This window comes from Antedon mediterranea, chromosome 2 (assembly GCF_964355755.1).
Source record: "Antedon mediterranea chromosome 2, ecAntMedi1.1, whole genome shotgun sequence".
NCBI lineage: Eukaryota > Metazoa > Echinodermata > Crinoidea > Comatulida > Antedonidae > Antedon > Antedon mediterranea.
In genome coordinates, this window is record NC_092671.1 from 4,027,802 (window position 1) to 4,044,867 (window position 17,066).

General features: G+C 31.8%; 1 protein-coding gene and 1 long non-coding RNA gene across 2 annotated transcripts; both read left to right on the plus strand.

Annotated features, from left to right (window-relative positions):
- Positions 1-429: 429 nt before the first annotated feature.
- On the plus strand, positions 430-13,288 carry LOC140040110 (protein Wnt-10a-like). The gene is made up of 4 exons (XM_072085791.1): positions 430-1,119; positions 2,059-2,321; positions 7,005-7,267; positions 10,963-13,288. Exons 1-4 carry the CDS (start codon positions 1,067-1,069, stop codon positions 11,431-11,433), a joined length of 1,050 nt encoding a protein of 349 aa, XP_071941892.1. The 5' UTR covers positions 430-1,066; the 3' UTR covers positions 11,434-13,288.
- Positions 13,289-15,090: 1,802 nt separating this feature from the next.
- LOC140039943 (uncharacterized) lies at positions 15,091-16,255 on the plus strand. Its single transcript, XR_011842668.1, has 4 exons — positions 15,091-15,110; positions 15,294-15,397; positions 15,480-15,561; positions 16,200-16,255. It is a non-coding gene; the product is annotated as an uncharacterized lncRNA (long non-coding RNA).
- Positions 16,256-17,066: the final 811 nt, after the last annotated feature.

Below are 17,066 nucleotides of genomic sequence, written 5' to 3' on the forward strand. Positions count from 1 at the left end.
AATTACTTTTTCACTAAGCTACGGAATTTAAAGTACCACGCAAGTTGCTGGAACTTCTTTCGAATAATATCATTTTCCTGTGCATTTAAAAAATCATTAGTGGCATTAATAATTGTGTAATAATTTCGTGACTGAACTGGTTTTTCAAAACATTTGAAAGCATTTTTCATAATTAAATACCGTCGGTGAAATGCTAGGGGTTTAGAATCGTCGAACGGAAATAGCGTTTTGTATTTACCGTCGGGCCTACTGAGTTATTGAATCAAATGGCATTAACCCCCATGAGCTGATAAACTGAAACGTTAATATTTTTTAAAATGACTGATAATGGTTTAGGTCAAGCGAGCTAGTACTGGTTACTAAATGGAATCTGTTCCGACTCGACGGGTAGCTCAGTGGGATTCATGCCGAAACTTCAATCTCATAGGTGGTTAAACCAACGTAGTTGCACCGTGTCAATTTGTTGCTTTTTAACCGATACAAAATGAGATACACGGAACCTTCATTTGCCAGATGAAAACGTGATAAAACTGCCAATCATATCTTTTATTGTTACGGAGGAACAGCAAGGACCAATACACTGAATTTCAAGCGAGAGCCGTTTGCCGGCATTGCGACGATTTTATTCATTAATATTAGTTATAAATCGGCATGTTCTATCTGGAAATGATGCAATTATTTTGTCGGTTCGCTAGACGACTGTGAGTTACCGCAAAGTGTGTTTTAAGTTTTTTTTCTTTTGTTGATGATTTGCTGAAACTTGTTTAAAATCCCGGCTTCTGTAATACGCATGTCATTCTCGATACAGAGTTTACATTGAAAAGTCCGAATTGAAAATCGTAATTTTGGAAAGTATAGGCCTAACAAAAGAAAATTGAAACAGTTCCAACGATTGGATTATTGCTTTTGTTTGTCTTTGAGCGACATCTAAGCTAGGAAATTTAATCTTACATAACTTGAACAAAACTACTAGTGTCCAATACTGGTAGAGTAATGTTTGTCTGTGATAGTGGCAGTTAGTCCACGACTTACAACACCTATACCTTGATTTGACGATTTAATCAGAATGCTGTTTGCTAAGTTGGGACTGTTGATGACCATGCTAATTGTTGTGGATGGGTAAGTATACCAATTTAGTTTTGTTGCGGTTACATTAGGCCTAGTAGGTAACAGTGCTAATATACCGATAAGCTGTATTGGTTACTTGTTGTAGAAAGAAACAAGGTAAATATTAGTATTATGTAGTTAAAGTTTAGTAGTTTAGTTTCCTTTGGGGCCAGGGAGCCCAGTTTAGTGGAATTGCATTGATTATCGTTTTAATCTGGTGCAGGAAAGTAGGTGACATCATGTGTTCAATCTATGATTCTAAGAGAACGAGAGAACTATTGTTATTGTAATTACTCTTAAACAAATGATGTTTAACGATAAATGTAAATGAATTGTAAGCTAGAAAAACAAATGATACTGACACGGGTAGGCCTAAATGTTTCAAGCATCTTGTGAGCATGTAATCAAGAGGATCAAAAATTCTACCAGACATGTGATACATTGGGGCTAGTGTTTTACCGTAGTAGGCTAGTGGTTATGTTTACTCGTATGTGTTTCATTCGGTATTACAGTAACTTAATTGTGTAACAGACCGTATATTATACGTATATAGCATTAATGTTTCCTACTGTCCAGTCCTGTTTTTACAACGATAGCTTTTATGGTAGTTTTAGCCTCCAACATTAGGCCTAATAAAACAACAATCGATTGAGGTACTCAATCATGAATCCTAATCCTGGATCATTAATGTGGTAGATGTACATCATCAGGGTGAATTAACAGATTGAAATGCGTGAAAGAATATGCAATATTTTAAATAGAGACTCATATATTAATTTATATTTACATTTTTCTGGTACTTGATGAAGAAGATTTACGATAGATTGCCATGTTTAGTTAATTCGCCTATGTAGGATAACATCTGAGGGATTATTTCTTAAGGTGAATGAACGCTGGTCATCTTAGATTGATAAGGTCGTTCGATTTTTTTTTCTCCTAATTCCAATACAGGGTTGGGAACGACGTACGATCAAGGGGATCTGGTACGTACACTCCTTCAAAGAAAAGTCAGACGATTTGTCGGAGTTATCCTGCGCTTACCAAGAAACAAATGATGCTTTGTCGAAGACACCCAGATATTGCAGCGGAGGCAATTGAAGGCATCCAAAAGGGTATATCCGCTTGTCAGAACCAAATGAGAAACAGACGATGGAATTGTTCTGAACTTCAAACAAAAAATGGAAATCCTTATACGCATCCAATTATGAGACAATGTAAGTAACGAAATGGTATCGATACATATTGATTAATAATTAATAGCATAATATCGATACTATATTATTGGATAGAGTATTAGATACACGTATTTATACTATATATCGATAGTCTATCGATAAATAAAAAAACATTCAAACTTGATGCTGCATAAGCAAATATCCCAAAAATACCTGTACATTATAAGTATACTTTATTCGATAGTATCGATACATCCGATACTATCTATACATTACCGATACTTTAATATAGAGAACTGTATTGATACTATCCTATATTATAGATACATGTATCGTTAGATCCGATATTTTATTGTTTAGTTTTACAGTAAAAAAAAGTTGGGTATATCACGTGCCAATCACAAAAACAAAACCAATACACTCTATCACTGAGCGTTTGTTTTTGAACGGGTAACCTGTGCTATACACGTAAAATACAAGGTGCGCCAGGCACCATTACACACACATGTGCGCGCAGAATAACGACTTTTCGAAATTAAAATTCTCATTATTACACGTTTACATACATACAATTATTATAACGTACATAACGCCGGCAATGTGTCAGCATATTGGCTCATCAGTTTCTTTAATCTATAAGCATCAACTTATCTGTTAACACGCATTCATCATTCATAAACCACAAGTAAGTAGTACACATCGTTGATAAACAAAAATAGACTAGCTTAGTCAACAAAAATACTATAAATTATCGTGTCTTTATATAAAATAAATGTATTCACTCCATATTTAATGAATCATCATTTTAGTGCATCCTTAACAGGACACCAATGTATTAGTGAATGAAAATAAGGTAATTTTGGTTCGGAAATGTAGGCCTATTTTCTAACGATGGTGTGTAGTTCACACAAAGTTATAATCCAGGTTATTTGAAACCGTTCGAGTTCACACACAAATTTAATCCAAAATATCCGTCTTTCCATGTCTCATCATATTGCTACAGTAATTTCCATTACAGCACAAACATTTAAATCATTTGACTTTGTTATGACTGAACACGGGACCTAATATTTATCAGGCTTAGTAATCCATAGTACGTACCACTTTATTTGTCATTGCCATTTTATCTGTCTTTAAAGATCCTAATTTTCAAGTTTTGAGGAATCCAAATCGAATGTGAATCTTTCATATAAGAGTATATATTACGTTTATTTTACAATACTTGTTACTTTAGGCTATATTATGCAAAAGCTGCTCCATAATCTTTTCTTTATATCTTAGCCTATCTCTTCTAATACACTTATAATAATATTATATATATTGATATAATTATAAATAAAAAACTTATTTGACCTCCATCCACACTTATGTTACTTTTAATCTAATTTATAATTAATCTATGTTTTATTAGAATGTACAACTTTATTTGATGTGTGTGGAAAATGTCATAAAACAAACAAAAAACCAATCATATCATCAAAAACATGATACAATAATTACGGACGTTTAAAAATGGTATAATCTAAAATATTATATCTTATAATTATGCAATCTAGATGGACTTTTTTCATCTGAGATGGACTTTCTTTATATGTACTTATATGAATTGATGACAAGTTGGGAGCAGAGATGCTAGTAGAAAACCCCAGTTCCTTATCGATTTATACAAAACTAATGAAACTAAAGTTAATATGAACTCAATCATAAGGTGTATATTATCTTACTTCTACTCTTCCATTTCTATAATAAATTTGAATTTACATATCTGGTTTGTAAACCGCATCAATATAATTGTAAGATTGTCTGCTCTTTAGGAAAATAAAATAATACGTATGTATGTGTTGTTATTATTAAAAGCAAACGATAATGTTATCAAGCTAGAGTCAGGTCATGTAACCATTTAGACCTATATTCCGTTCTTCATCTTTTAATGTTATTAAAAATGATTATAAAAATGATTGATGTCCGTTCTACATTTACCAATAGACCTCATTTGTAAGCCCCTCTCATTTGATCAGCTTGTTTGCAAGTTCATTAAATAACAATCATGTTATGATATGAGATTTTCTACTGATTTCATTTCCCAAAACCAAGTTTTTGTTATAGATTTGTCCAGACAGGCATGCATGTTGTAGATCACCTCAAAAGTAATTTGTCTTCTGATCCGTAAAGAATTTGTAAATCCAACTGTCCTCATTAAAGGTTGTATCAAGGGAGAAATCATTTTTTCCAGTCTACCAAAGCTGTATCAAAAGCTCAATACATTCATGAATATCAATTTTATCAGTGGAATCATAAAGACAAACATTTACGCGCGCGTAACAATGATGATACTAATGCTATGCATTTTTACGCGTGTAGAAATGATGATAATGTTGCTATGAATTTTTACGCACGTACAAGTAATGATAATGATGTTATGCGTGTTTACGCGCGCAATAACTTTTGGATGATTGTATTTTAACTGTTGGTATTTGTACTAGGCCTATGTTTACTTTTCCTTCGCTTCATTAACAAAAAATAGGAATTAAATGATCTTACGAAAACAAAGTTCAAATTGTCTTTTAGGAATATTTAACTAATAAATGTTAACTTAAATAATTTGACCCACCAATGTTCTATATATTCTGAAGCCTCCTTCCACTTACATAATATTGATTATATACATTTAATAACAATCTATGTTTTATAGATTAGATTAATAAAATAAATATCAAACAGGGTACTTTAGAAACATTTCTAATTAGTTTCTTATATTTACACAACTTTTCCTTTACTTATTATTCTAGAACTTGCAATCTTTTTCGGTTTTATTGAATGAAAGTATCGATCTCACTAAAGCGGAATATTAATTTTAAAAACCTCCCTCATTCGTTGTTTGTTTAAGCTACTTTACAATTACCTTTTCTTGTTTTTTCATATCGGAAATAGTGTCACGTGATTGATCTAAAAACTCCAAGTTGGTTGAGTGACAAGTTATAGAAAGAGAACAGCTAGAAAAAGATACATCGCCCGTAAAGCTTTCTTGAATTTATTTTAAAGACTATACTTCCTCTAACTTAATCTTTTCCTTCTTTGACAGAAGTTTGTAGTTTTTAAGTAGGCCTACCTTCATTAGATTGAGATACAAACACAAGGGTTTGTAATATTTTTGACAGAAAGAGTATGGACATTCATTAAAAAATTTGAATTCTGCATCGATTTTGTGTGTATCTACATATTTTATAGGTATTTTGTTAATCAACATAACATGTTTTATTTTTTAAACAAATGGATCTCAAGTTTTCTTTTGTATAGAATATCTCTATCGGAATTCAAACCTTCTACTCCATGTTTATATGTCTAGAAAAATTAGAAATATGCAATTACCGGAATGATGATTAAAGTGATGATTAAATCTTAATGTGTTCATAATTTTCTTTTTGGCTTTTATTATGTTCAGTTATATAGAAAGGTTGTAGTCAGGAGACAAGCAACTAAACTTCAGCAAAACTTAAGTAAACTATCTTGCCTTAAGAAATTGATAAAATGATGACTCCAGTTATATACCGAGTACACTTAACTGTGTTTTAATTGTTCAGAAATACATTTTTATCATCATCTAAAAGCGGTTTTTTTTTCACTATTATAGTCAATATTAAGCTTTAGGAAAACACAGCTGTGTAATTGAATGATCGTGTAAAACACGATCTTTAATTGGGTTTATCGAGTTAGAACAGAAGTTTGAAATCATTATTATAACTATGAGTGTACATTCGTGAGTTTCAGCAACTTCGGATTAGTAGTTGGAATTAGATTATCTGCAATTTTGAATTAGGAGTGACTCAAATCGCTTTCATCTGTGATGAGTAACACTTCATATGAAAAAGATTCGAAGTTGCTACGTCAGATTTCATTAGTATACGAAGGTCATGTGGTACCGCTAACTGTCGCTTGGACACGGAAAGGGGATTATACGCGAAGAAAGTTTTTCGGATTCTTGCTATAGGAAAAGTTTTTTTGTTCTTGGGTTAACAGCTGAATGTGAGATTAATAAGAACAAACAAGTATGATTCAACACATGATATTATGACATCGATATGTTTACGGTATTAGTTAAGGCATAACTTTTAATAATATTACGATTCAAGGAAATTAAACTATGTCGTAACATTTGCCAGGGTACGTGTAAGCACCTCCCTCTGAAAAGTAGAATACACTTTCTTTTCTGCCGATACACTGCTGGCGATTTCTACATACAATTAGTACATTCTTCTATCATAACGAGATGACAACAAAGTTAAATAATTCCTCCATAATTATATAAAATACTATTTTATATCTGAAATTATAACAATGTAGAATATAAAGTGAGCTTTGTTCTCGTATTTCGTCTCCTGCTTCAACACATAATCAGTGTTTAAACTCATTAACATGGTACGCATTTTGTACGCGCGCGCTTGAACTTTGATACTAGTTTACGGCATTTTGTACGCAATCTTCGCCTAGTGTCTCTTCGTTAACAAGAACAATGTATGCATAAGAGAATGATTTGATAATCATAAATGTTTAATGTAATGATTACATAATTATTGTGAATTTTCAAATGCATACTTTACATGTGTGGCGATAACTAAGATAAATGGTGCGTATAGCACGCATATAGTCATAAGTTATATATATTTCGTGTGTGGGAGATTTGAGATTTTTTTAAATAAAAATGATTGTATTTCTTTTCTGTAGCTTATCCTGAAACTGCGTTTGCGTACGCGTTAACAGCGGCAGGAGTTGCGTTTAAAGTCACCAGTGAATGCAGCATGGGGCTCCTGAAAGCTTGTGGCTGTGACACCGCGTTCTCTGGATCAGCCGATACTTTTGAATGGGGAGGATGTAGCCATGATATAGACTTTGGTGTGGAATTCTCTATAGACTTTCTTGATAGTAGAGAACGAAACAAAGATCCCAAGTCGAGGATGAATCTGCATAATAACAGAGCAGGCAGATTGGTAAGATTTTTTAAGATCAGTCAATTAATTCCCACTACATTCTGTCTTAAAGGCCAGGTGCGGGCAAAAAATTTATATTGATCATACATTCCAATAATTATCGATCTATAATTTCCTCTATGTTTCATAATTTTTGGGATTTTATTTGTGTTACACGAGCTTGTTGAAAATAAGCACTTTCTTATCAGTGGGGGGATAGTTCAAATTACACAGTAAAATCTCTATATAATTCTTTTGTACACAAATTTTGTAAATAGAGAGGCATTTTAAAAAGCTATAGAAAATAAACAGTGTGGTAAAAAATGTTATCAGATGACTAAATATAGGTAATATAACTTGAATATTACATTTCTGATATTTTTATTCAACTTCAGATTTTTATTTTCATGCTATAGCAAAAATTATCCACCGTATATCCACCATCTTTTTTCACCGTCTAGGGAGTCACCAGGCATGTTATTACATTAGGTTAACTACCTAACTACTGAAAAAAAGTCTTCCTGGTTTTTATTGAAGAATTTTGCAAAATTTTTTTATTTGACCATATTAAGGGAAATTCATGTTTTTTCGTCTCGATTTCTGTTACAAATATTTGATTTATGTACAATTAACCAAATATTATATTTAAAATTCATGCCTGTACCTGAGCTTTAAGCTCTGTCTACACTATCAAACTTTATGTGACAAAAAATGTGATGTTCCCATATGGACATGATGATGTCATTTTACCACCAAATTTGGGCATATACTTATCATATTTGGGAATGACAAACATTGTCAAACTAGTTTGATAGTGTAGGCAGAGCTTTAACCTCTGATTACACTATCAAACTGTATGTGACAAAAAAATATGATGTGCCCATACGGACACAATGACGTCATATGACTACCATGTTTGGGCACATCACACTTTTTTGGATAGTGTAGACAGAGCTTTATTCGATTCATAATAAGAACAATATGATATGAAAATGAACAGTAAGTCCAAAAGAAATGTTTACAAGTCATAATTGATCTTTGTTTTTAATTAGTTTTCTTGTTAATCACGTCATAAACCATAAACTTGGCTTGCAAGTGATATTGTTTATAATTGTTATTATTAGCCATTATTTTTTTCAAATTAGAATAATGCTGTTTCTTATATAATCATCTGTAAACAATAACATATTCGATGAATTTATAATCTAAAAATGTCATTTTTATAATAAAAAAAAAATAGGTACGTTTAAAATTAATTGATTTTCGATGCAAACCAGATCTGCTAGACTTCTAAATATATAGTCAAAATTATTGGTTGCTTTGATTTTTTGATAGTTTGCATCCTTCATGTTAATATTGACAAACCTTATTTTGTGTTCGACTTTTTAGTGAAAGGTAATGCAAACATTACCAATAATATGTTTTAAAGTTATACAGCTAATGACGTATTTAATTCTTTGAATTACACATTTAAGTTAGCAGCATCAATTCAATTCAATTTTATTCGAGCACATAAATAACAATACAATAATGGACGGTTGTAATATAAACTTAAAAGTAAAAAACAAAGCTCAGGATGACCCAATAAAACCTTACGGTTTATTTCCGTTGGGATCCTAAAAAATCCATATAAATACGTATAACTGTTAACATGATTGACAGAAAATATTTCTTAATATTGAGATTAATACATAATGAAAAGAACGATTATCAAGAGGAAAATAATCATTAAATAAATTATACCAAATATCTATTTTTGTCTTTAAGTCTAAGGACCTCGAAAGGTGATGAAGTATAGCCATTTCCTGTATGGGGATTTAATACCTTTAAGAGGTATGGCTTTAAATGACATAAAATACCAACATATCAATGCCTTACAGGAGATACGTATAACAAAAACAATCATTTAATTTCTCATTTGTACATTCTTCGTCTTTTGCAAATTGCTTAACTATAAAAATAATACATTCGATTGTTAGAACAATGTCATGCTCTTCTCTATAACATATTGAATGTAATGCTTTAAGATGTTTAAATCCGAAGTTAGATCCGATGAATCCATCAAAGCTCGCGATACGGTGAGTAACCTGTGTGTTGAGATCGGAATCTATTCCTCCCTGGTCGCCGCCAAGCCATGTGGGTTCATTTGTATAGTTAAAGTTAATACAAACAAATTGTCGGAAATGATTTTGAACACTATGGACATAATCTGTTTGGACTTGGAAGCAATTGTCGAAATCGTTTAGAAAGGTGGTCTAGCGGTGAGATATTTTCACACCGGTGTCTTAATTGAGTCTAAGATAGATTTACATTTTTTAAATATCTGTAAGATTCTATTAATTACATGCGCTGAAATTGAACCAAAATGGACAGTTATAGACCATTGAATATACAGTACATACACACGTTTTCTGTTTATTGTTTTCCAGAAAATATTATAATTACTTATTCAAATATTAAATACAAGTTTGTCAAAAAAATCAGAGACAATCGCGAACTTCCTGGAAAATTGAAACTAAATAATTATTTGGCTCACAATACATTCATGTTGCGGATTTTAATTATTTTCAAGTTTTGTGAAAACACAATATCCGACTTTCGTTCGGATTCAACTTGTTTTATTACAACCAACAGAGATGAAGAAAATTCATTAATTGGCTTAGAGAAACAAAAGATACCAATAATTTTTCAACTTTTAACAATATTTTTATTTATTAAAACATATTTAGATCCAAAACAAATAACTATCATAAATAAAATACATTAATAATCTTACCATTACCTTTGAAATAAACCTCTCTCTGTGCATCTACTCGCTTATTCTAAAACTTTAGCTGTATTCATTAGTTCATTTTAAAAATAATATAACATCGGTAACTTTTATTGTTTACGGAATAAGATGTTGCCAAAAGTATGGAAATTAGCAAAGTATGAAACGTCTACCGGTAGTCTTTTATTATTATCATCTTATATTCTCAGACTTCTTGAAACTTTGTCTGCTTAATTACAGTACATGTGTTGTGTCTACTGTATTGCTGTATTTTCTGTATCTAACGGAATAAGAATTCTCCAAATAAAAATGGTGTTTTAGGCACTGTTTGAGTTGTAAATTCTACCGCTCTTATTTTATTAAAAAATGTCTAATCATGAACAGATAAAAACAAAAGATCCATTAATAATTATTTTTGGATAACATCATTGAAAGTCGATGCTTCTATACAAAGCTGATGGTAGACTGTTGTGTCCAATTATCTTTGACATGTTACCGATATCTGGTTAAAAAAATAAAAATTATCTCATTGGTCTTGGAGATAATTTCATAAAAAGTATTTACCCAGTAAAATTTAGTGTATCAAATCTCATCGCTTCTGAAAGTGCCTAACATATCTACACAAATTAGATATGATTTGACCTAATATCTAGCTAAAAACGTCCATGTCCTTAACACCTGGTGGCAATTTTAATATGTACTTTTTTCATATGTCAAAACCCTATGTGGGATACTTTACAGCTGCCAATGACAACTATAATACGCTCAACAGACTTCTTCTAAAACACTTCTTACACATCCAAAATGAATCCTGTCGCAACTGATACATCAAAGACAATTTGGTCATATCCGAACCAGTAGGACATTAGTATAATGTTTGTTAGTAAGTCCTGAGGAGGTTTTCACATCATCTAACTGGTTTTTTTCTTTTTATATTTAAACACAGGCCATAGCAGAATATGTAGAAAAGAAATGCAAATGTCATGGCATGTCAGGAAGTTGTCAGTTAAAAACCTGCTGGATGCAGAGTCCAGATTTTGGTGCAGTGGCCAAAAGATTGTACCATAAATACCAATCGTCTGTCAAGGTTAGACCAGGAAATAAAAATGGCGGCAATTTAGAGAGATCGCCAGCTACGAGAAAGCGTCGTGTCCCTCCCCAATCAGAAGTCGTGTACCTTGAACAATCGCCGCACTATTGTGAGCCAGACGATGGGATTGGTTCGGCGGGAACGAAAGGCAGACTATGTAACAAAACTGGTAGCGGGATGAATAGTTGTGAAGTAATGTGTTGTGGGAGGGGGTATAATGAAAAACTTGAACGTAGAACTCACCCATGTAACTGTACATTTATGTGGTGCTGTGACGTCAAATGTCAAAGTTGTGAAACAGAAACTTTAATTGCAACTTGTAAATAAACAATAAACACAACAAAACTGGAAATGATCAACTTGTAAATAAACACAACTGGAAGTTATCTAGCAAGGCACATGGGAAACTAAAAACACATTTTTTACATTTTGTATTATTTATATAATAGTTCACAATTGATTCTTTAAGACATATTAAAAACAAAACCAGTCGTATTCGTTTTAAAAATTAAATGTACATAGTTTATAACTGATAAGCAAATTTTACTGAAATAAAACAATTTTTTTGCGAATACCTTTAAGAAAAAAAATAATTCTCAATACCCTTATATATAGAAATAAAAATGGAAAACCTTGATCAAAGATTATATGAAATAAATATATTTAAAATTAAATTATTAAACCCTTTTTGATATTTAATATCAACCTAATGAAATTATTAATGCCATTTTTGTTCACTAATAATTTTGCAATTATTGGTTATTCTAGTATTGTAACTGAAATGGTAAGAATTTCAACGTCAATGCGCGTACAAATTATGATGCTATGCATGCGTGTTCCTCGTGATTTCACTTAAGATATGAAAAATGCTTTATCTGAAGCATCGTTGTATTTTTGCGTATGAACTGTTTGTAATTTTATTATTATATTTCGTTATACTTTTTATGTTTCTGTAAAGTGTAAAGATGTACAGTTATACAAAATATTTATGGTAGCGCAAACTACTAGATAGAAATACATTTATAGATTTATGTAATATAAGGGGCTGCATGTTCAATTCATCTAATGTATATTGTGCTTTTACGTATACTTATAATATAAGTAGAACTTTATTGTTTGGATGTTATTACTTTGATTGGTTATTAGAAAGAATAATGTAACATTTAGATATAAACAAAGTTTTGTTTTTTTTAAATACTAGTAGTTTGTTTTGAGATAAATAATTGCTTCAAATTACTTATTTTGATCTTTAAATTAAAGGTAAAGTGAATTTAAATAGCCTTTCAGTATCCTCATGCGGTCTGGCTACTTTCTTGCGAATGGTACAATGAAACTTTACCGTTATATGCTAATATATAGGCCTATACGGCAAAGGCCTTTTTTTCGGGACGGGGAACTATGAACTAAACTGTTAAATGACATTTTCGCAGCTTAGTTCGACCTTTTAAAATCAAGAATGCTACATGTTTTTTTTAATACTGAAATCCGGATGTTCAATGCGAATGATAATAATAATGTACTGTAATAATTATAGTTTCTAATAAATATTTCTTTCTTCTATTCTATATGTTATTTATAGGTTATTTTATTTTTATTTTTTCATATCTTTTATATTATACATAATAAAAAAACCACATATTTAAACAAAAGCAAAATTACATTAAAAAAAGTAAACTGAGAAAATAATAAAGCACCCATAATGGTTATATGTTGTTTTAAACTAACTAGAAACCTAATTAAAAAATTTTTTACAGTTTCGTATTACTTTTTATTATTTTTCTAATTATTTATATTTAAAATTACATTTTCAGTAGCATTATAATGTCGTTAAAATTATATTTCACGTGTGTACAAATTGTATAAAATAGGCTTACTAAATGTAGGCCTAATTGTGGCATGAAGGCCCACCAACAAAAGCATGATTGAATTCTGTCAGTTAATTAGCACAGTCTAATATTTGTCCGAAGACATGGTATCGTGGACGTAGGCAAAAGATCACCTTGTTGTGGTTTTTAGCCGCCACAAATATGTACATACTCGGCATGTCAGAAAAGCTGTTGTAATCTCAATCAGTATTCGGCCACCCTAAATCCATCACAGAGTTGGAGCTATGCTTCGCCACAGGCGTTTCTTTCTATCAATTATCGCAACCCTTATTAAACTTCTTTCGAAATTGTAACAATCATGAATTTTCTAAATCAAACACCATGACGAGTTAGTTGATACACACATTAATATAGAAGTTGATATTCGTATGTTATAATTTTATACCAGGTTGTATTTCACGTCATCATTACGTATTTTTCTGGTTTTTGTTTTAATATGAATTTGTTTAGTTACTGAGTTTGGTGTTTGTTAATATCAAATCGTTAGAGGGCGCAATACTATTTCTACTAGAGATATTCTAAAAAAATGTTTTAGATTTCTTTAGGACATCTTTTTCAACTGGAATATGATCTTGTATTTCATCACTTTAAGATCAATAATTCATTTCTTTTCAATCAAGAAGCATCTAAAAGAGAAGTTTCCAAATGGGGAGGCATTTAATGATTAGAGAGAGACCTAGACCTACTTTTTAAACATGTTTATCTTGTTTCTTTGTTAAAATAAACTGTTCATAAAACTTTGTATTTCCATTATGTATGTTTTCTTTCTAATCACATAAAATGTGTTGCCGTCTAACTGGCGAATGTGATCTTCACACAAAATAACACAACTTCTGAGATAGTTCGCCAACGGTGGTGGTCAAATAATTTATGGTTTTGAATTGTTGACAACATCGTGACTTAGTAAGAGTATTCTATTCTTTTTAATCATAAAAAATATTAATACTATAGTACTCACTTAATTAAACAATTCTACTTATATTAAATAAATCAAATTATACAGTCATAGATAGAAGAATTGAGCCCGATGTTTAATGATAAAAATTTACTTTGTAATCAGCGTGAAAAGAGTTTCAACTTTCTACTGGGATATAGAGGGCGACATTTTACTAAGCAACCAACACACGCGCGTGAATATTTCTTCGCTGTGTGTGTGTGTGTGTCGTGTTTCCATAAGTAACGACGCGTGCGTACTATGTACAATATGTTACCATGAAAACAAAAACAAAGCAAATGAATACAGACGGCTTTTGTTACGGCGGGAGTGATCGGTGGCTGCAGCTACTGAGGAAGACGGAAGATTTCACTTAAAACATGGATTGTATAATTTTATATTTTTAAAAAGTGCGCCACAATATAATATCAAATTTCCTGTTGTGTGATTAGAATGGCGCATACGGATTCTAAACTTCTAGAATGGGGTGAAGTTCAAGAACAGATACACCATATTTTAAAGAACAGTGACCCGGGCGAAGATACTTCGGTGTTCCTACCACACGGCCTGCAGGTACTGTAGGCCTACTGCGCTTGTATTTTTACTTGCAATATGCCCACCTCATTCATATAAATATACAGCCAAATATTGTAATATAACATTATAAAACAAAAATAAAGAGAACCAACTTCTTCAACGCAATAACAATTAGCCGTAACCATTTTTTATTCACCTTCCTAAAGAAGTGTGCCTATGTTACTTCTGACCAATCGGCTGTGTTTCCTTGACACCTAGTTTACATATTAAGTCCTTCACGTGACTGCACATTTTCGTCACTCAAATATGATGATTTGTCTTTACTTTCAGCCAGCATACACGTTTCACCATCCGCATGTTATCCGATGTTTGGCATTCTATAACTCAACAAAAGGCAGCGTGGTTATTACACACGTGGACGCGGGACATCGCAATGAGATGTTTGTGTGGACGATGTCTAACCTCAGTGAGGGACAGGTTAAATGTGTCAGGTGAGGAGGCACATTCAAAAAATTATAAGATACTTGTGATCTAATTATTTAAATTATTTAAATGCTTCGGTACGAATGTTATAAATGTACTTTTTTTCTTAAAGGTTTTCAATCAATTCTTCTATCAGCAAGCTACTTTATGTTCCTAAACATCGTGTAAGTTCAAAATTGTTGAAATGTTATCTACTCTCTTAAGCTCTGTCTACACTATCAAACTAGTTTGACAATAAGTGTGATGTGCTCAAATATGATAGTGATATGATATCATCGTGTCCATATGGGCATTTACCAAAACTGGGTATGACAAATTGTATGTACATTTAATCTTTTACATTCAAGGTATTTGTTGGATTTTGTAAAGATATTCGTCTATGTATCTTCAGTGACGTCATCCACAACTGTTCCGAATTGTCTTCGATCACGTGCGCAACAACTGTTCTATGGTGAGCTTTTGATAATGAAATTTAAACTGTAATTTTGATTGGAAATAGTGTTTATATTATCTATAATATCATTTGTTTACAGTATGGCATTTAATGAATTGACTGATGAGTTGATAACTGGAGGGCATGGAAGTTTACAAGCCTGGAAGATGAGCCATGTCGAAGTAATGTTTTTTTTCTTAAAGTGAAATACATTGTTATACCAAAACAGGACAGCGCGTAATTCATGCTTTATTTAAGAGGATTATTTTTTACTTAATTAAAAGTCGGTGCTACTATTATCATCTTAACTTTTCACAAAGTTTATAGCCTCTCTACCCGAACACGAAAACGAGCTTTATAAAATAATGACAACTGTCAAAAGTACGTTTTTAATCAATTTTTATCGTTTTTTATTGGCATTTTGTTACTTATTTTATATATTTAAATTACTTTTTTTAATGTAAAATAACGAATGCAATGTTTTTATTACAATTACTTTTAGCATTGTAACATATAAACGAGTGGAAAAAATATGCTTAAAAAATATAATATTTATAACAGAGTATGGTAATAAAAGTGGGACGAACCCACACAAGACAAACAAAAAAAACATTTCACAAGGAATTTATACTTTAACGCTAATACGTCAATGTTGTGTCACTAACGATTTATCATCACCATGGATGGTAGATTCAATTATGACGCGCGCGTACAAAGCCGTACAGATATTATCAACATGAACGCGCGCATCAAATATTCTCTATTAATATTAGGCTTAGTATAATATTTAATTATTTTTTTTTTATCTTAATCATTATAGATCCGTGGCCCATTATGTCCAACTACTGGATTTGAGTGTGACTTGTCGTCGACAGATTGGGTTCGAGACGTCCGAATAGACATTAAAAACAGATTGATAATTGCTTTGTGCGATGAGCGCATATTACTGATCAGCAGTGAAACACGCAAGCAGATTTACAACTTTCCAAACTGGCATCAAACGGCACTTACAAGGTGGGATTTAATTTACAAATGTCTGCTATACCTTTACGGTGGGCCTGTATGGGTAGTTCTTGAACTGGTTCACACTAACTGTGAGCCATAAGTCTGGAATTTTCTCCAGGCTCAATGTGAACCTAGATTGAGACCTAAGATTACTTGCTGTTTTTATTTTGTTTGCTTTATAACCAAACATCTCCTTATTCAAAGCAACTTTTTGAAATTACAGTTTTGTGTTTTACCGTAAGCTCGAATACTTCATCACAGCATCGATGGACGGTTGCATCAAAGTATGGAACGCGGTGGTCTATGGACAAGTTCATGAATTCGTCGGACATTTTGATTGCGTAACCGGTAACATTTTTCTTAATTGTCATTAATTATTAATGCTAAATCTAGTTTTGCACAATGTTTTTATAATAAGATAAAGTGTATCACTTTGGGAGAAATGTATTCGCTTTGACTGTAAACATGTTCTATAAATTCGTTTTGGATTAAACTAGACAAAAGGGCGTAGCGATAAAATCATGTTTTCCAACTATTCAAAATTATTTTGCATAGTTGAGTTAACACCTGCACGGACTCGTATGCAAATGCCGATATTGTGCATGCGTACAACGTTGACAGACTTACAATATATTCTGATACGCGAAAGAAGTCAGCATGGTGAACAGTATTCCTGTAGATC